General features: G+C 43.1%; 1 long non-coding RNA gene and 1 gene segment (V, D, J or C); one reads left to right on the top strand and one right to left on the bottom strand.

The window, feature by feature from the left end:
• Positions 1 to 3,746, top strand: LOC132870007 (uncharacterized). 2 transcript variants are annotated; one of them, XR_009651039.1, is made up of 3 exons: positions 1 to 130; positions 1,157 to 1,673; positions 3,395 to 3,746. It is a non-coding gene; the product is annotated as an uncharacterized LOC132870007 (long non-coding RNA). The 2 variants fall into 2 exon arrangements; XR_009651038.1 differs by having other exon boundaries at positions 1,157 to 1,669.
• Positions 3,747 to 13,798: 10,052 nt separating this feature from the next.
• Positions 13,799 to 19,575, bottom strand: LOC132869691 (immunoglobulin kappa variable 1-6-like). The segment is given in 3 exon segments: positions 13,799 to 14,127; positions 14,226 to 14,291; positions 19,527 to 19,575. Coding segments are annotated over 3 exon segments (444 nt in total).
• Between the last annotated feature and the right edge of the window lie 2,221 nt (positions 19,576 to 21,796).

Genomic DNA, 21,796 nt, shown 5'->3' on the forward strand with positions numbered 1-21,796 from the left:
ATTAGCTTAATTAATTCCATTCGTTCTGCAAGATATTAATTGCTTTGCAAATTTGTCTCAGATACAGAGGACCTTGAAGAGCTGTTCAGGCCGAGGAGTACAGATCCACGGCAAAATACCAGATCAGACAGTGAGTTCTATTCTTACTTACAAAAGAGACATGCTAGCGTGCACATTTTATGAACAGATAGAAACACTACTTGAATAAATGACTTACATTTGTGATCTGTCAGTCTGAATATCTGTGTAGTGACATCCAGTACTAATAATATTACTTATTTTTTTTGCGGTCCAAATCCTGCGCTCTGATTGGCTGGCGAGCGCGTCTGTATCCTACGGTACGGACCCCAGTTATGGACCCCGGGTACGGACCTCTGGTGACTCGCTCGTTCACAACAACAAACATAGTAGAATTTTTTGTCAACATTTATCTTTTTTTATAAGATTTATTTATAAGATTATCAAAAATCTTATACATTTTTGCCAGCATTTCTCAGGAGAATAGCATTAATTTTACAGCATGGATAGCGATAATGACAGTCTTCACAGTGAAAGCGAGTTTTACTACCCTGAGGAAGAAGAAATAAAAGAAAACATTTCAGGAGAAAGCTAAAAACCTGTAATTTGCTAACACAGAGCAAAAACATGGCTGAATCCTGAATGACTCCTATTTGTATAAATAGGGGACTACATAGGCGGCAAAATGTAGTTTTTTTTTTTCCTGCCATGGAAGTGCACTTGTATACCGAGGAGGATGCAATTTGCATTACAGCCGTGAATGAGGATTCAAAATGGCGGCTTGGCTCGGCCTTCCCTTTCGGGTGCTCTTGTTTTCTGTTAGAATTTGGTAAAGAAAAAAATAAATATATTATTTACCAGCTTAAGGTCGGTCCGTATGGTGAAATAACGTGACCTCGGCCTTGAATACTGACCTCGGCCCAGAGGGCCTCGCTCAGTACTTTCAAGACTTCGGTCAAGGTATTTCACGATACGGACCTCCCAGCTGGTAAATAACATATATTTATTGATGTGTGGTATTTTATCATAAAATCCAACCATTTTTTAAATTTATGTCTTAAATTCATAAATGCATAATGCTCACTCGTTTTTATGTGGCCCATGACACTAACCATTTCCTTTTTATGTGTTTTTATAGATTATCAGAGAAAGGTTCTGATTAAGACAGTAGTGAGACCAGCTGTGATGTATGGATTGGAGACCGTACCCTTAACGAAGAGACAGGAGGCAAAGTTGGAGGTGGCGGAGTTGAGGATGTTAAGGTTTGCGACGGGAGTGACGAGGTTGGACAGGATAAGGAACGAGCACATCAGAGGGACAGCACATGTGGAGAGCTTGGGAATTAAGCTAAGAGAGATGAGACTAAGATGGTATGGGCACATCCTGAGAAGAGATGCAGAGCATGTGGGAAGGAGAATGCTGAGGATGGAGCTGCCAGGCAAACGAAAACAAGGAAGGCCAAAGAGGAGATACATGGATGTGATGAGAGAGGACATGAAAGTGGCAGGTGTGGTAGAGAAGGATGCGGAAGATAGGGAGCAATGGAGATGAAAGATCTGCTGTGGCGACCCCTAATCGGGAGCAGCCAAAAGAAGAAGAAGAATCAGAGAAAGGTTCTGATGTGCCTAGATGAAATTGTGCAGAATTATCTGTAGGTACTTACCTCTTGCAAATATTTTATGTGTACATACATACAGTGGTGCTTGAAAGTTTGTGAACCCTTTAGAATTTTCTATATTTCTGCATAAATATGACCTAAAACATCATCAGATTTTCACACAAGTCCTAAAAGTAGATAAAGAGAACCCCGTTAAACAAATGAGACAAAAATATTATATTTGGTCATTTATTTATTGAGGAAAATGATCCAATATTACACATCTGTGAGTGGCAAAAGTATGTGAACCCCTAGGATTAGCAGTTAATTTGAAGGTGAAATTAGAGTCAAGTGTTTTTCAATCAATGGGATGACAGTCAGGTGTGAGTGGGCACCCTGTTTTATCTAAAGAACAGGGATCTATCAAAGTCTGATCTTCACAACGCATGTTTGTGGAAGTGTATCATGGCATGAATAAAGGAGATTTCTGAGGATCTCAGAAAAAGCGTTGTTGATGCTCATCAGGCTGGAAAAGGTTATAAAACCATCTCTAAAGAGTTTGGACTCCACCAATCCACAGTCAGACAGATTGTGTACAAATGGAGGAAATTCAAGACCATTGTTACCCTCCCCAGGAGTGGTCAACCAACAAAGATCACTCCAAGAGCAAGGTGTATAATAGTCGGTGAGGTCACAAAGGACCCCAGGGTAACTTCTAAGTGACTGAAGGCCTCGCTCACATTGGATAATGTTAATGTTCATGAGTCCACCATCAGGAAAACACTGAACAACAATGGTGTGCATGGCAGGGTTGCAAGGAGAAAGCCACTACTCTCCAAAAAGAACATTACTGCTCGTCTGCAGTTTGCTAAAGATCACGTGGACAAGCCAGAAGGCTATTGGAAAAATGTTTTGTGGACAGATGAGACCAAAATAGAACTTTATGGTTTAAATGAGAAGCATTACGTTTGGAGAAAGAAAAACATTCCATTCCAGCATAAGAACCTCATCCCATCTGTGAAACATGGTGGTGGTAGTATCATGGTTTGAGCCTGTTTTACTGCATCTGGGCCAGGACAGCTTGCCATCACTGATGGAACAATGAATTCTGAATTACACCAGAGAATTCTAAAGGAAAATGTCAGGACATCTGTCCATGAACTGAATCTCAAGAGAAGGTGGGTCATGCAGCAAGACAACGACCCTAAGCACACAAGTCGTTCTACCAAAGAATGGTTAAAGAAGAATAAAGTTAATCTTTTGGAATGGCCAAGTCAAAGTCCTGACCTTAATCCAATTGAAATTTTGTGGAAGGACCTGAAGCGAGCAGTTCATGTGAGGAAACCCACCAACATCCCAGAGTTGAAGCTGTTCTGCATGGAGGAATGGGCTAAAATTCCTCCAAGCCGGTGTGCAGGACTGATCAACAGTTACTGGAAACATTTAGTTGCAGTTATTGCTGCACAAGGGGGTCACACCAGATACTGAAAGCAAAGGTTCACATACTTTTGCCACTCACAGATATGTAATATTGGATCATTTTCCTCAATAAATAAATGACCAAGTATAATATTTTTGTCTCATTTGTTTAACTGGGTTATCTTTATCTACTTTTAGGACTTGTGTGAAAATCTGATGATGTTTTAGGTCATATTTATGCAGAAATATAGAAAATTCTAAAGGGTTCACAAACTTTCAAGCACCACTGTAACTTAATCTGACAATATAATGGTAAACAAGGATTTCCCAATTTATCTTTGATTATTATTATATTTGCAGGCTCGCGCTGCTGTGGCTGCAGCAACTAAGGAGACAACGACTGTACCAACCCACCATTCATCTGATTCGGGAACCAGAGACAGCTGTTAGCTCTTTCACTGCTAGAATTTCTAGGATTGAATACTGGTTCACCATTAAATATTTTCTAGAGCCAGAACAAAAATAATGGTTGGCATGTGTGTAAATATTGCAGTCAGTCTCTGTAGGTTTTTATGCCATTTTAGTGTAATGTAATATCTGACCAGCGGCCATCATAAAAGTGCAGAATAATACCTTTAAGTTCCTTTGCATATTCATGATTACATTTGATTCAGGTAATGCATGTATTAATCTTCTATTTCATCCTGTGAAACTACAACACATGACCTGGTATGATTGTCAAGTGTACTAGTACACACGGTTTTATATATATATATATATATATATATATATATATATATATATATATATATATATATATACTTTTAATGGTAGATGTATTCTAACATGGAGAGACAGAATATCAAAACGAAAATCCAGAAAATAACTTTAAAGAATTTATTTTAATTGATTTGTATTTCATTGAGGGAAATAAGTATTTGATCCCTCTAGCCAAAAGCACTTAATACTTGGTGGCAAAGCCTTTGTTTGCAAGCACAGCGGACAGACGTTTGTTGTAGTTAACCACAAGGTTAGCACACATATCAGGGGGAATTTTGGCCCACTCTTCTTTGCAGATCCTCTCTAAATCATTAAGGTTGGTGGGCTGTCGCTTGGCAATTCGGACCTTCAGCTCCCTCCATAGATTTTCGATTGGATTGAGGTCCGGAGACTGGCTGGGCCACTCCATGACCTTAATGTGGTTCTTCTTCAGCCACTCCTTTGTTGCCTTTGCTGTATGCTTCGGGTTGTTGTCATGTTGGAAGACCCAACCACGGCCCATTTTCAACTTCCTGGCAGAGGGGAGGAGGTTGTCCCTCAGGACTGCACGGTACATGGCTCCATCTATCTTCCCACTGATGCGGTGAAGTAGGCCTGTGCCCTTGGCAGAGAAACACCCCCAAAACATAATGCTTCCACCTCCATGCTTGACAGTGGGCACAGTGTTCCTGGGGTCATAGGCAGCATTTTTCTTCCTCCACACATGACGAGTAGAATTTAGGCCAAATAGTTCAATTTTGGTCTCATCTGACCACAGAACCTTCTCCCAATCACTTTGTACATCTTTGAGGCGATCATTGGCATACTTTAGGTGGGCCTCCACATGTGCCTTCTTAAGCAGGGGTACCTTTCGGGCACTGCAGGATTTTAATCCATTGCGGCGCAAAGTGTTGCCAATTGTTTTCCTGTTGACTGTGGTCCCAGCTGCCTTGAGGTCATTCACTAACTCCCGCTGTGTGGTTGCAGGCCGCGCTGTGTGGTTGCAGGCCGATTTCTCACAGTTCTCATGATCATTGCCACCCCACGAGGTGAAATCTTCTGTGGAGCACCAGACCGAGGTCTATTGATGGTCATGTTATAGTTCTTAAATTTTCTCACAATTGCACCAATGGTTGTTACTTTAATACCCAGCATGTTGCTAATATTTTTGTAGCCCATTCCAGATTTGTGCAGGTCAACAATCCTGTCTCTGAGGTCCTGACAGAGTTTTTTGGTCTTACCCATGTTGGAGAGTTTGGAATCTGTCTGATTGTCTGATTCTGTGAACAGGTGTCTTTCATACAGGTGATTAGTTAGAACAGGTGTCTTCAATTCAGGTAACAAGTTGATTGGGAGTGTCTAACTGGTCTGTGAAAGCCAGAACTCCTAATGCATACTAGGGGATCAAATACTTATTTCCCTCAGTGAAATACAAATCAATTAATATATATTCTTTAAAGTTATTTTCTGGATTTTCTTTGTGATATTCTGTCTCTCCATGTTAGAATACATCTACCATTAAAAGTATAGAATGATCATGTCTTTATTAGTGGGCAAACCAACAAAATCAGCAAGGGATCAAATACTTTTTACTCTCACTGTATATATTTCACATTTCTAACCTAACCTGGCTGATGCAGCTATTTTTTTGTTGAAATAAATGCACCGACTATGCAAAATATTGTTGCTTCTTCCATGTTTTCTGCATAATATTACACTGGTTTTGTAAGGTCGTAGAAAGGATGTGAAAATGTAAGGTGGTGAGAACGTGCCCATATGAGTGTGAAAGTATCTATAGTATAGTGGGAAACACCCCATGGGATAGCAGGAAGGTGCCCATAAGGTAGTGGGAAGCTGGTGGGTATGTAATTTTTCTACGTAACTTTACGACGTAGTAAAAACGTTGCTGGTAGTCCAGAATTTTACATAGTAACTATGTAAAAACACTACATAACATCTACCAAACCACTACGTAACATCTACCAAACCACTACTTTGTAAGTACGTAGTTACTACGTAAAATTGTTACCTGGGTAAACACTGCTTTACTATACAGGATTCATGTGAACATTACAGGAGGATGCACTTGTACGGAAAAAGGTGGAAATATTGCCAGAAACACCCGAGCTGCTGGTATGGTATGGATTTATTTGGTAAAATTCACACATGTAAAAGATACAGTTTAAACAGCACCGAGGAAAACACAAAGTATTAAATACACTGATTTCCAATGTGGTCTTCTTGATGACAGCAGGAAACAATACAATATAACAGACAATAATCCAATTTTGTCAATTTATATACAACGATGAAAAAGTCATAAACAAAAGCGCTGACGTAGTAGCGCTGACGCAGAGCGGCGGCTTACCCAGTAGCTCCGTCCGTATCGCCTTTCTTTGATTTCAGCGTTTTTTTTGGTTTTTTTTAGCCTTTTAGTTATTCTGGTGTGTATTTATATTCTTTCTTTGACTTTAGTGCTTTTTTAGCATTTTTATTTTAGTATTTCTGGGGTGTATTTATATTCTATGGATATTTCTGGTGTCAACATGTGGCGCAGCAGAGATTTTCGTGGTTATACTCGGGAACAACAGCTCACCCTACGACCAAGGGGATGTGAGGGCATTGTCCATTCTATACCTGCGGAACTGAGGAGGAGGTACCAGGGTTGCAGAGCCTGAGCCAAGCGCAAGGCTAAGAAGATGGAGGGGCAGTGGAGGTACAAACCCTCGGTTCTGTCGGTGCTTATGGGGAATGTGAACTTGCTAACCAACAAAACTGATGAGCTGGCAGGACAGGTGAAAACCCAGAGACTCTACAGGGAGTGTAGTCTGTTGTGTTTCACGGAGACGTGGCTTAACAGCAACACACCGGACTTTAATGTGGAGCTACCTGGGTTCATTACAGTGGAAGCAGACAGGGACGCGAAGCTGAGCAGCAAGTGCAAAAGTGGGGGACTCGCACTGTTTATTAACACCAGATGGTGCAAACCGGGACATGTAAACGTTAAGGTGATCATCTGCTGCCAGGACATTGAACTGTTAGCGGTGAGTCTCTGACTGTATTACATGCCTCGGGAGTTTACACATGCCATTTTGACCTGTGTTTACATTCCTCCATGTGCGGACGCGCAGGAGGCATGCGACATCATTCATTCCACCATAGCAGCGCTGCAGACACAACACCCCAAGGCTTTCTTTGCGATCTCTGGGGATTTTTACCATGTCATTCTGGACTCCACTCTCTCTGCCTTTCATCAGTTTGTGGACTGTCTCACTATGAAAAACAGGACCATAAACCTATTGTATGCCAATGTAAGAGACGCATACAGGGCAATCCCATTACCACTGCTGGGGAGATCTGACCATAATCTGGTTCTCCTACAGCCTCAGTACAAACCATTGGTTCTGTGGCAGCTCACCACCATGCGTTCATTCAGGGCCTGGTCTTCCGAGGCAGAGGAAACTCTTAAGGACTGCTTCGAGATGACCGACTGGACTGTATTGTTAGACCCACATGGGGAGGACATTGAGAAGGTGACACGCTGCATAACAGACCACTTGAACTTTTGCAGGGACGTTGTTGTTCCCACAAAAACGGTACGCTGCTTTCCAAACAACAAGCCCTGGATTACCAGTGAAGTTAAGGGCCTTCTCAACCAAAAGAAGAGGGCGTTCAAAGACAGAGACAGGTCAGAGCTGAAGCATGTACAGGGGGAACTCAAAGTCCAGCTAAAAGAGGCCAAGGAGTCATACAGGAAAAAGGTGGAACAGAAGCTACAAGAAAACAACATGAAGGAGCTCTGGGATGGGATGAAAACCATCACAGGCTACAAGAAGAACAGCGGCAGCTCAGCAGATGGTGGCATGGACAGGGCAAACCAGTTTACCCACTTCTTCAACAGGTTTGATTGTCCTGCTCCTGCTGCCCCCTCCTCCTGCAGCAGTTGTCACCTCATCACCGTCACCATCACTGGCAGATCGGCCCTCACCCCCATCACCAACATCATCAGCATTAGAGCCATCAACACCTCCTGCAGACGGAATACACATCCACTCCCCCAATTCCCCCATCTTCACCGCGGACCAAGTCAGGAGAGAGCTGAGGAAACTCCACCCCAGGAAGGCAGCAGGCCCAGGTGTGTCCCAGTATGCTGAGGGCCTGCGCTGCCCAACTGGGGGAGCCCCTCCAACACGTCCTCCTTCACCTTGGGAGGGTTCCTGTCATGTGGAATACGTCGTGCCTCATTCCAGTTCCTAAAAACACACATTCAAAGGAACTGAATGACTACAGGCCGGACGCCTTGACATCACACGTGATGAATACCATGGAGTGACTGCTGCTGAACTTCCTCAGACCCCAGGTCCACCATGCTGAGGACCCACTGCAGTCCACGTACCAGGAGAAAGTGGGAGTGGATGACGCCATCCTCTATCTTCTGCACAGGATTCACTCTCATCTGGACAAGGGGAGCAGCTCAGTGAGGATCATGTTTTTGGATTCTCCAGCACCTTTAACACCATCCAGCCCCTTCTACTAAGAGATAAGCTGCAGGAGATAGAGGTGGACACACATCTGGTCTCCTGGATTACAGACTACCTCACCAGGAGACCACAACACATCAGGATCAGGGACAGCATTTCTGACATGGTGATCAGCAGCATGGGAGCACCACAGGGGACTGTGCTCTCTCTCCAGTTCTGTTCACTCTCTACACATCAGACCTCAAATACAACTCAGAGTCTTGCCACATGCAGAAGTTCTCGGACGATACTGCAATTGTGGGATGTGTTCATGATGGACAGGAGGAGGAGTACAGGAGCCTGATACAGGATTTTGTGTTGTGGTGTAAATCCAACCACCTGCAGCTGAACATTGGCAAAACAAAAGAAATGCTTGTGGACTTTAGAAGGTCCAGGCCGACTCTGCAGCCAATCTCTATTGAGGGGGTCGATGTGGAGATGGTCAGGACCTACAAATACCTGGGTGTACATCTGGACGACAAGCTGGACTGGACAGTGAACACTGACACCCTCTACAGGAAGGATCAGAGCAGACTCTACTTCCTGAGGAGGCTCGGGTCCTTCAGGATCTGCCGAAAACTGCTGCTGACGTTCTACCAGTCTGTGGTAGCCAGTGTCCTCATCTGTGTTGTAGTGTGTTGGGGAGGCAGCATTAAGAAGATTGTTGTCCCTGCCCTGCACCATGGACAGATTCAGGAAGTCTTTTGTCCCTCAGGCCATTAGACTGTTCAACTCCTCCCGGCTCAGCAAAAATAAGACTCTGTGACTCTGCTGTACTCAGCACTAGTTACACTGCTCTTTTCATGTCCATTGCACTTTTCTACTGCTTACATAGATGTACATTATATGCATAGATGGGTACATACAGATATTTGTAGATAAGCTGGTATGTTGTACTTTACCTTATTCTATACTTTATTATTATATTCTGTTATCATGTACCTACTTATATATTATACATACTGCTATATATACTAACTTAATATTTATATACTAATTTAATATAATATATCGTACACTATCACACAATAACATATACTATATGTACTGATATATACTTTAACTCTGCCTATCATGTAATATACTATGCTTTTTATCTACCATATACCACTAAACACACTGCTCATGTATGTAACTGTCCACAAAGTATTTGCACTGTGACTGGTTCCAGCCAACTGCACTACCTCACTCCCTCCCACACTGAGAGCTGTATATTCTATTACTTGCTCTTATTGGTAATGTTTGATTTCTTTTGGTATTTTGTATTTTAGTTTTTTATACGTATAATGCTATTTAGTTTTTGTATTGATCTTGTGCAATGCGGAGATGTTCCTGGATACCTTGAATTTCCCTCGGGGATGAATAAAGTATCTATCTATCTCTATCAATCTAAAAAATATATGCTAACTGCAATTATCACAGAGTACAACTAGATCAGCTCGTGAATCTGTAGTTTATATCAAAATCTATCTTCATAACTCTATTGTAAAAAATGGGTTTTCTTTTCTTTAAAAGACGACTGCAGAACCATGTAATTTTTGGTAGCGAGTTTAAGATCTGACCATTTGTTCATCACCTCGATGTAAAGATTTCTGATATAAGCGATTATATTAGACTACTTTTATAGAGGATAAAATGTCGGCTCAATATATCATGGATGTAGAAGTTAAATATTGAACCATCAGCTGTACTTTGATTGTTGATGGAAATGCTCTTGACCCCAGCAGTGATTTCTTTCCACACTGCATTTTTCTGACTTCATATGATGCTACTTTTCAGTCTGCAAAATATAAATAATTTGTTCAACTGGAAAATGTATATCTTGCTCATTTAAATGTTTTTACACAGTGTTCATTGTCACCCGTTTTAATTAGATCGACGACAGATTAATTAACTTCATTTGATCATGAAAACTTGAGCAAATTCATCAGATATCATATTTGCACAAGTTTAAAACATTTTTTCCAGAAGCTTACAACAAGAATGTTCAGACACTAAAATGTAGCTTTTCTTCATCTAATATACAGAACATTCAACATTTCAGCTGCAAAGATACATTTTTATAAGAGAAATAAATAAAACCCTCAGCAATAAGGAGATGAAGAGATGTAAGTTGTTAAGTAAGTAAATGTGTTCAACATTTCTAACCAATATAATAATAATAATAAAAAAAAAATAATAATGCCTTTCACTATCCCAAGTTGCTTCACTGAAAAAAAAAAAAAGACTAAGCTGTAAGAGATGAAGAGAACTGTTCATGGAAGAGACAAGTCTTCAGCTGAGATTTGAAAGTAGAGAAAGAAGAGCAATCGTGGAGAGATAGAGGAAGAGCGTTCCAGAGTTTGGGGGTCGTGGCACTGAAGGACCTGCCCCCCATGGTGGAAAGTCTGGTGTGTGGGACAGAAAGTAGGTTGTTGCTAGAAGACCTTAGTGAGCGAGAGGGAGTGTAGGGGGTCAGTAGTTCCCTAAGGTATATAGGAGCCAGATTATTCAGGGCTTTGAAAGAGATAAGCAAGATTTTAAATTTGCTATGGGACAGAACCGGTAGCCAGTGTAGCTGAGAGAGAATGGGGTGATGTGAGTGGAGCGTTTAGTATGAGTTAGAAATGTAGCTGCAGAGTTCTGAATATAGTGAAGCTTTTGGCGAAACTTTGCAGGAAGGCCTTTGAAATGGGAATTACAGGAATCTAAATGAGATATAATGAAAGCATGAATCAGAGTTTGTGCATCATTACTAGTCAGAAGCAGATGAAGATGAGCAACACTACGAAGGTAAAAAAAAAAAGCAAGTTTGGTGAGTGACTTAATATGAAGTTCAAAATTGAGTGATGGATCAAATATTACTCCAAAATGTCTGACAACAGGCACAATCTTAACAAGCACATCATCAATACCAAGAGAAAATTTGGATGGTTCTGACAGTCGTGATTTGTGGCCATACAGTAGAACTTCACTTTTCTCAATGTTTATGATGGGTCTATAACTGGAAAGAGATGTTGGCTCCAACTCAGGTCTCTTCAGGACAGGGGCCACCACAGCAGATTTGAGGGCAGGAGGGACAGAGCGAGAGGAGAGACATGTCTTTATCACTATGCCAAGAGGAGTAATAAAGCTTGATGAACATGTCTTAAGTTGCAAGGTGGGGGTGGGGACAAGCAGACAGGAGGACAGATGACACTTATGCCGCTTTTCCACTACAAACGCGGCTGAGTCGGGCTGAGCCGTGCCGTGCTGAGTCGGGCTGAGCGGGGCTGTTGGAGTTGCATTTCGACTACAACCGTGCTGAACCATGCTGGCTGGAAGTGGGTGGACACATTGGGTGGAGTTAGCGAAAGTGGGTGGACGTCAGGTGATGTCGTTAAGCAGCGCAAACAGTGACATCAGTGAGCTTTTAAGCGGTAGTCTCACGACCCGAATAGTAAACAATAAACGTGGAGGACATGGAGTCGTTAGTGTTGCTGGTCTTGGTGCTGTGGCTTGTTGTCACCGACAACGCGGACAGATACTGGCAAGAGCGTATAGATGAGGCGAGGCGCATAAGGCTTCAGAAATTCTCGTAATAAGTAATTCTTCTTCTTCCGGGTTTGCGGTGTTTACAGATCCCAGCGTGCTCGCGGGGCGTGTGTGGGCATGTGAGGACACTCCTCCTCACCAATCAGTGCACAGGGGAGTGTCTGCTCACGCCCCCAGCCTCACTCGGCTCGCTTTGGCTCGCTTCAGCCCCACTCCAAAACCGTGCGAGTTTTAGGGGCTAAGCAGGGCTGAAGCAAGCTGAGTCGTGCTGGTTTTTGGTAGTCGAAACGCGAGCCGTGTCGGGCTGAAGTGAGCTGAAGCGAGCTGAAGTGAGCTGAAAAAGGGTAGTGGAAAAGGGCCATTATTGATGAGTTCAGTGACAGAAAGAGAATCAACAGGTGTGAAGTCAGTGAGTTTTGTAGGCAGAGTCGGAACATCAATGGGTGAGAATAAATGGGATGTAGAAGGAAAATAGCATTAGCTTTGATCAATTTTGTAATAAAAATAATGTAAAAATGCCGAACATTGCTTAGTTGTATAAGAGCATCCTAGTGCAGGAGAGTGGAGGAGTTGTGAACAGGTTTGAAGAGTGTCCTTGGCCTCGAATTGGCACCATTTAGGATGGAGGAGTAGTAGTTGGAGTGAGCAGGATTTAGTGCATCGCGAGACTTGTGGCTATGTTCAGTGTAGAGTTCTAAGTGCTCAGTAGGGGCAAATTTCTTATAAAGGTGCTCAAGACACTTAATTGCCTTCATTACTCCAAGCTTAGGCACAAATCTAGGACAAGAGCGGGTGGCGAGAACATGCGTATTCTTTAAAGGGGTTAGATCATTGAGAAATACAGAGATCATGTCATTATAAAATGAAACCAGTGGAGGAAAGTTTCTGTAAGTCGGATTGGGATGAGGACTGAAGAGAAGAAGTGAACAGATTGGAATCGACAGAACTGAGATTACGAAAGGTGACAGAGATTTTCAAAGGAGGAGTCGAGGTAATGTGAAAGCTGCAGTCGACATGTTTATGATCACAGATACCAGAAACTGAAGGAGAGACGGAGATATCACTCAAAACAGTAGAAGAGATCAAATCAAGAATCTGACCAAAAGCGTGAGTTGGAAAGCCATCATGCTGTATCATGTTAAACCACTCTAACACTGAGAAGAACTCGGATGTGCAGGAGGAGCGAGTGTCAACATGGATTTTAAAGTCACCAAGTGAAATTATGGCAGGACAAAGGGATGAGCTGATTGTAAGGAGTTCATTAAAGTGTGATAAGAAGCTCACAGCAGCTTTAGGATGGTGATAGATGAATAACAACAGCACAGGAGGGGAGGAGACAACCTTCAGAGCAAAATATTCAAAAGATTTTTCATGAAATAGTGAAAGTTCTTTAACTTTTCAATCAGACTGATAAAGCACAGCCAAGCCACCCCTCTTCCTTTTAATCTGGGATTTGATCGGTAGGTGTAGCCAGGGGGAGCCTTCATGTTTAAATGTAAGGCGTCATCAGGTTCTTGCCAAGTTTCTGGAAGGAAAAAAAAATCTTGCCCACTATTTTCTGGGTGATGAGGTCATAGAGCAGTGAGGCTTTATTGGTAATGGAGCGAGCGTTCAATAGGGTGAGACTGAAGTTGAGACAGTCGTGAGGGGAAGGTGCAGATACTTTTGGAAGAGGAAGAAGATGGTCAAGATGATCTCACATAAAGTGTTTGTAGAGTTTAAGTGACTTGTTTGCTTTTATTTGTTAATATAAAATGTAAAAGCACATTTCCCAATTAGCAGGTAATTCATGAAAGGTGGACTCCTCTCACAGATGTGTGTGTATTAGTGAGTTAGTGTGGTGTGTTTTCTCTCGTCCACAGTGTGTGTCATTGTGCTGTATCACATCCTCCCCCTCAGCACCTGCAGTCGCTCCCAGCTGCAGCAGTGCTTCTCTGTGCACTCTCACTGACCCAGGTTTTTGTACGACGCTCTAACACTGTGTGAACACCCAGCTACTACTGATATAATGTTCACTCAGACAGTAGTAATCTCCTGCATCTTCAGTCTGGACTCCAGTGATGGTCAGAGTGAAGTCAGTATCAGATCCACTGCCGCTGAAACGAGCTGGAGTCCCTGACTGTAAGCTAGTAGCCCAGTAGATCAGGAGTTTAGGAGCTTCTCCAGGTTTCTGCAGGTACCAGGCGAGATCGTTACCACCAGCCACTCTGCTACTGGTTCTACAGTTGATGGTGACTGTGTTTCCTGGAGCAACAGTTTGCACTGAAGGAGTCTGAGTCACAGTCACCTGACCTCTGGATCCTGAAGAGAAACATAGATTGTGTTTGTAAGCTCTAAAGTGGTGTAGAATTCGTATGAAATGAAGTGTGTGAGGCTGTGAGTTGATGTTAAACTCTCACCTTGAGTCCAGAGGGCCAGTGTGCAGATGAAGACGCTGATCAAAGTCATGGTTGCTGTGGGTGAAGTTGCTGAGCAGCAGCTCTCAGTCATGAAGTGTTAAAGTCACAGGGCTATAAACACTCGCAGAGCACTGAAGCATGGACTGATAATGCAAAGTGTGTGTGTGTGTGTGTGTGTGTGTGTGTGTGTGTGTGTGTGTGTACTGCAGTGTGATGGAGGTTTTTGTACGACGGTTTCATTAGAATGTATCACTGTGGTGGACTTTTGGTGGAGGCTCCAAACTCATCGTCAACAGTAAGTGTGTTTTCTTCTTTTACCAAGAAATTAATTTCAGGTTTTACAAAGTAAAGTATAAATAAACTGAAAGTGAACAGGTTATTTATGTTTATAAATGTGCATTGATTTTATTGTGTGTTATTATGCTCTGATGAGGAATACATTTCAGTATCAGAACAGATCCCATATCAATGTTCTTAAACATTCAGTAAATACACAATTATTAATGTTAAATATGTAATAATTACACTCTTGCTCAATATTCAACATGCAATAACTCTGCAGTTACTCTATAATAAACATTTAATAAATATAGTGACTGTGTGCTGATGTAAAATCCAGATGAAAGCTGCTGTGTGTGTTTGTGTTAAACGATGAATATTTCTGTCATCAGCTACATTTGTATTTGCTGCAGTTAAATGTGCTGAAGGTTTAAACTATAAAGTAATAAAACTTGTTCTAAAATTATTTTCCCAGATAAATTACAGAGTGGAACATGTTTGTTTTGTTGCTGCACTGAAACTGATGTCACATAATAAAGTAGTGAATGAAACTCAGTCATGAAGTCAGACTTTATTCGACTTAATTCCTCTGTAAGATCAGTCAGTTCCACAAAGTTGCAGAAATATTTCATCCTCATTTCTAATTGTGTGTGAATGAGGTGTGTATGATGTGTTTGTGTGTTTCTCCTCTCCAGCGGGTTCCACAGTGTCTCCCTCCGTGTCTCTGCTCCCTCCGTCCCCTCTGCAGCTGTCTGAGGGATCGGCCTCGCTGCTCTGCCTGCTGTCTGGCTACTCTCCACAGGGGGCGCTGGTGAGCTGGACAGTGGACGGCTCAGAGGTGAAGAACGGGGTTCTGAGCAGCGCAGAAGTAGAGAAGAACGGCCGTTACAGCCGCAGCAGCACCCTGACCCTCAGCAAAGACCTCTGGGAAAAGGGGGAGGAGTTCCGCTGCACGGTCTCCCATAACAACGTCAATCATCCAGTCACGTTCAGAAAGAGTCAGTGTGAAGGCTAGTGGATCCAAGATAGAGTTTAACATGGAGCTGCTTATGATCCATCTACAATAGAGTTTCAATTCTACACAATGCTGACATTTCTGTCTTTCCTCTCTTCACTGTCCTGTTGCTCTTCCTGTAGTTTGTGCTGAAATAAAGCTGAATTTTGGACGTTGTCTGTTCTTTTATTGGAGTTAATAGTGATGATCAGTGTGATGAGAGAGTGTGATTAGCTGTAGATTCAGTGCTGTGTTTTGTGCTTCAGTGAGTTTGACTGAAGGAAGTTGAACATCTGGTGAAGTTTCTGCTCTATTCTGGGAGAAATGAAACGATTCCGTCCTGTTCATGCAAATCTCACTGACACCTCACTGCTCTCTCTCTCTCTCTCTCTCTCTCTCTCTCTCTCTCTCTCTCTCTCTCTCATCAAATGACTTTTTCATGAACCATATCTTGAGCCTCACACCAACTGTTAAGTCCTGTTTTACCAACACATTGTCCTTTATATTCGCTCAGTCTCACAGAAGTTTTCGGTGATCATGATCTACATTCTACACGAGTGTCTTTGGTTTTGCATTCAGGTTCTTTTCTCATGCAACTGCATCAACACACAAATGTTATATTTTCTAAAGTCCGAGATTGACTAGACCTATGTGTCGTATGTCCCGAACACAGTTTTTTTGCAGTGAACAGGATGAACAGTTGTTTTGACTTTAGATTATTTTCCCTTTCATTCTGAGATAGCCTACTTGCTATTGGTGCCATAATTAAAAGCAATGGTTCGGTTCACCAATTTGCTGTTTGACGGTTTACAGGATTATTGAGTCACCTATTTAAACAAGAGCTTTGCCAGTCACTAAATCTTGACAAAGCACATCTGACTGTTTTCAGAGACCTCCACACATCTGTAAGTTGTGAGAGGGGTTGTGAGGAGTGCAGGGATTTTTTTATGGAGAGGGACAAGTGGTGATTGAGTTGCTTTTGTCTCCCAAAGCATCCAGGTTGATGGTGTGGCAGCACAGGGAGCGGAGGACACTTACTTTTTCTCTCTCTCTGTCTGTCTCTCAGCTCAGGGTTTCCTGGCTCTCTGGGCCTCCAGGCCGGTTTGTCTAGCTGAAGGCTGAACACCACTGATGCCTGGCTCTGATTAAACTGAAACTTCATTAAAATGAGGCTCTGTATATTTAAAGGAAGAGAAAATGTAAACTAAATACATGCATGTTTTGGTTGCGTGTAACATTGAGAGCCTGTAAGAAATTGTGGTTGTCAGAGCGGGTGGGTGGAGCACAGAAGTACGGCAGGCCAGAACTGAGTTCCAAAACTCTTTTATTTTTACTTTTCAGCTTAACTTTTCACACTCTCCCAGTCGCACGGACGCACACACACACAAGTCATCTGGTGTGGGAGAGAGCTCCCTTCCTCTGCCCTCTCTCTCCTTATATAGGGCGTGGTTGCTGGGAAGACACACAAACACAGGTTAATTCACATCAGGTGTAGTGATTCTGCCACTTACCTTCCCTGACTCCCCCCTCCGGTCACAGACCGACACTTGACCATGCCCCCACTGCCACATACCCCCACCACCCGACTCAGGCCGTCCGGCCCGCAGCCAACTCCCCCCCCCCGATGGGAGAGAATGTCCGCCACGACCATCTGCGCCCCCGGCCTGTGGACAACCTTGAAGTTAAAGGGTTGGAGTGCTAGATACCAACGGGTGATCTGTGCGTTTGCATCCTTCATGCGGTGGAGCCACTGGAGGGGCGCGTGGTCCGAAGAGAGGGTGAAAGTGCATCCCAGCAGGTAGTAACAAAGGGCGAGGACCGCCCACTTGATGGCCAGGCACTCCTTCTCTATGGTGCTGTAGCGCCCCTCACACACTGACAGCTTCCGACTAATGTACAGCAAGGGGCGATCCTCCCCCTTCACCTCCTGGGACAAAACAGCCCCCAGCCCTCTGTCCGACGCGTCCGTCTGCAATATAAAAGGGAGAGAAAAGTCAGGGGAGTGTAACAGTGGCCCCCCACACAGTGCAGCCTTTACCTCAGAAAAAGCCTGCTGGCATTGCTCCGTCCACTGGACCGGATCTGGTGCCCCCTTTTTAGTGAGATCAGTCAACGGGCTGGTGACATCCGGATAATTAGGTATAAACCTACGATAATAGCCAGCCAGCCCCAGGAACTGTCTCACCCCCTTTTTGGTCTTGGGCCTCGGGCAGGCCGCAGTCGCTGCAGTCTTGTTAATTTGGGGACGCACCTGCCCATTGCCCAAGTGGAAGCCCAGATACCGTACTTCCACTCGCCCAGTCGCACACTTCTTCGGGTTGGCTGTGAGACCCGCCCATCTCAGTGACCGAAGGACGGCTCTCAGGTGTTGTAAAATATATATTGGAAAATGTATATCTTGCTCAAATGTTTTTACACAGTGTTCATGGTCACCCGTTTTAATTAGTTTGTCTCCAGATGAATTAACTTCATTTCATCATGAAAAACTTGTGCAAATTCATCAGATATCATATTTGCAGAATCAAACAGGGCTGGTCCACTTGGCCCTCGATATAACGACTTAAACGTGCAAATCAAACATAATTCACCTTCTACATGGACACTTTATGATTTTTCCCAACCTGAGGGGTTTAAAACAGTTTTTCCAGAAGCTTACAACAAGAATGTTCAGACACTAAAATGCAGCTTTTCTTCATCTAATATACAGAACATTCAACATTTCAGCTGCAAAGATAAATTTTTATAAGAGAAATAAATAAAACCCTCAGCAGTAAGGAGACGAAGAGATGTCAGTTGTTAAGTACAGTGTGTTGAACATTTCTAACCAATCAAACAATAATAATAATAATAATAATAATTTTTAATGCCTTTCACAATCCCATGTTTGCTGTACAGAAGAAAAAAAAGACTAAGCTTTAAAGTATGAAGAGAACTGTTGATGGAAGAGCCAAGTCTTCAGCTGAGATTTGAAAGTAGAGAAAGAAGAGCAATCATGGAGAGATAGAGGAAGAGCGTTCCAGAGTTTGGGGGTCATGGCACTGAAGGACCTGCCCCCCATGGTGGAAAGTCTGGTGTGTGGGACAGAAAGTAAGTTGTTGCTAGAAGACCTTAGTGAGCGAGAGGGAGTGTAGGGGGTCAGTAGTTCCCTAAGGTATATAGGAGCAAGATTATGCAGGGCTTTGAAAGAGATGAGCAAGATTTTAAATTTGCTATGGGACAGAACCGGTAGCCAGTGTAGCTGAGAGAGAATGGGGTGATGTGAACAGAGCGTTTAGTATGAGTTAGAAATGTAGCTGCCAAGTTCTGAATATAGTGAAGCTTTTGTAAAGATTTTCCATCATAAAACTATGAACCAGAGTTTTGTATTGTTATTTGTCAGAAGGGGACAAAGATGAGGAATGTTATGAAGGTGAAAGAATGCAACTTTGGTGAGAGACTTCATATGAATATCAAAAGTGAGTGATGGATCAAATACGACTCCAAGATTTCTGACAACTTGAGCAGGCTTAAAAAGCACACCATCAAAATGAAGAGAAAATTTGGATGAGTCAGATAGTAGGGATTTGGGGCCAACAAGTAGAACTTAAGTTTTCTCAGTGTTTAACTTGAGAAAGTTTTCCTCCAACAAAAGCTTAAAATCTGAGATACAGGCAGTCAGTGTACTGGGAGCGGAGTCTGTGAGTGAGTCTGTACTGAGACAGAGCTCAATATCTTCTGCATTTCAGGGAAATTTAAGGGCATGGTGATGACTCATATGACCAAGGGGTAGGATGTAAATTAAAAAGACAAGCGTTCCAAAAACTGATCCCTGAGGGACCCCAAACTGAACAGAAGAGGTGGTGGACTTGTGTGAACCGAGTCTGATAAACTGTTGTCTGTTTGGAAGATATGACCTGAACCACTGAAGGGCTATGTCAGCTGTACCAAGAGAGGAGAGACAGGAAATGAGTGCATTATTGTTATCAGTGTCAAAAGCAGCACTTAAGTCAAGGAGGAGGAGAATTTTGAGAGAACGGCTGTCAGGAGACCTGCGGTGATCATTAACACCGTGGAGAAGAGCTGTCTCAGGGCAGTCATTTAGATGGAAACCAGGTTGAAAGGGCTCATGGAGTGTGTTTTCATTAAGAAAGGTGTGGAGTTTCATAGCTACCACTGCTTCCATCACTTTGCCTAGAAAGGGAAGAGTTGAGATGGGTTTATAACTGGAAAGAGATGTTGGCTACAAATTGGGTTTCTTCAGGACAGGGGTCACCACAGCAGTTTTGATGGTCGTAGGGACAGAGCCAGAAGAGAGACATGCATTTATTAGTAAGTCAAGAGGAGTATTAAATCATGATGAACATGTCTGTGAAGATACTCAGTCGTCCAGGTACATAGTAATCTGTGGTTGGTAGAAAAGAGCAACTGGACTTGCTTGAAAAGTCTTGAAGACGTTTCGCCTCTCGTCCGAAAGGCATCATCAGTTCTGTCTGTCTAATGGGGAGTATCAAGTATTTATCCTCTCATGGATCATAATAGAATCCAAATCAGAATGCTGATGGCTGCATTGAAGGTGGCTGATAGATGTCATAGACCCCACCTCTGTTCAGTGATGGTCGTTCCAGGCTGACAAAATTGAACGATCCTCTCTGGCTAAGATGTCTGCCAGTTTTCTGGAAGTCCTCTCATACTCCCGCACTAGTCGAAGGGAACTCATCCCAAAGTGTGTAGAAACATATCTGTGAAGATACTCAGTCGTCCAGGTACATAGTAATCTGTGGTTGGTAGAAAAGAGCAACTGGACTTGCTTGAAAAGTCTTGAAGACGTTTCGCCTGGATGGATCGTCTTCAAGACTTTTCAAGCAAGTCCAGTTGCTCTTTTCTACCAACCACAGATTACTATGTACCTGGACGACTGAGTATCTTCACAGATATGTTTCTACACACTTTGGGATGAGTTCCCTTCGACTAGTGCGGGAGTATGAGAGGACTTCCAGAAAACTGGCAGACATCTTAGCCAGAGAGGATCGTTCAATTTTGTCAGCCTGGAACGACCATCACTGAACAGAGGTGGGGTCTATGACATCTATCAGCCACCTTCAATGCAGCCATCAGCATTCTGATTTGGATTCTATTATGATCCATGAGAGGATAAATACTTGATACTCCCTATTAGACAGACAGAACTGATGATGCCTTTCGGACGAGAGGCGAAACGTCTTCAAGACTTTTCAAGCAAGTCCAGTTGCTCTTTTCTACCAACCACAGATTACTATGTACCTGGACGACTGAGTATCTTCACAGATATGTTTCTACACACTTTGGGATGAGTTCCCTTCGACTAGTGCGGGAGTATGAGAGGACTTCCAGAAAACTGGCAGACATCTTAGCCAGAGAGGATCGTTCAATTTTGTCAGCCTGGAACGACCATCACTGAACAGAGGTGGGGTCTATGACATCTATCAGCCACCTTCAATGCAGCCATCAGCATTCTGATTTGGATTCTATTATGATCCATGAGAGGATAAATACTTGATACTCCCTATTAGACAGACAGAACTGATGATGCCTTTCGGACGAGAGGCGAAACGTCTTCAAGACTTTTCAAGCAAGTCCAGTTGCTCTTTTCTACCAACCACAGATTACTATGTACCTGGACGACTGAGTATCTTCACAGATATGTTTCTACACACTTTGGGATGAGTTCCCTTCGACTAGTGCGGGAGTATGAGAGGACTTCCAGAAAACTGGCAGACATCTTAGCCAGAGAGGATCGTTCAATTTTGTCAGCCTGGAACGACCATCACTGAACAGAGGTGGGGTCTATGACATCTATCAGCCACCTTCAATGCAGCCATCAGCATTCTGATTTGGATTCTATTATGATCCATGAGAGGATAAATACTTGATACTCCCTATTAGACAGACAGAACTGATGATGCCTTTCGGACGAGAGGCGAAACGTCTTCAAGACTTTTCAAGCAAGTCCAGTTGCTCTTTTCTACCAACCACAGATTACTATGTACCTGGACGACTGAGTATCTTCACAGATATGTTTCTACACACTTTGGGATGAGTTCCCTTCGACTAGTGCGGGAGTATGAGAGGACTTCCAGAAAACTGGCAGACATCTTAGCCAGAGAGGATCGTTCAATTTTGTCAGCCTGGAACGACCATCACTGAACAGAGGTGGGTGTCTATGACATCTATCAGCCACCTTCAATGCAGCCATCAGCATTCTGATTTGGATTCTATTATGATCCATGAGAGGATAAATACTTGATACTCCCTATTAGACAGACAGAACTGATGATGCCTT

This window comes from Neoarius graeffei, chromosome 21 (genome assembly GCF_027579695.1).
Source record: "Neoarius graeffei isolate fNeoGra1 chromosome 21, fNeoGra1.pri, whole genome shotgun sequence".
Lineage (NCBI taxonomy): Eukaryota > Metazoa > Chordata > Actinopteri > Siluriformes > Ariidae > Neoarius > Neoarius graeffei.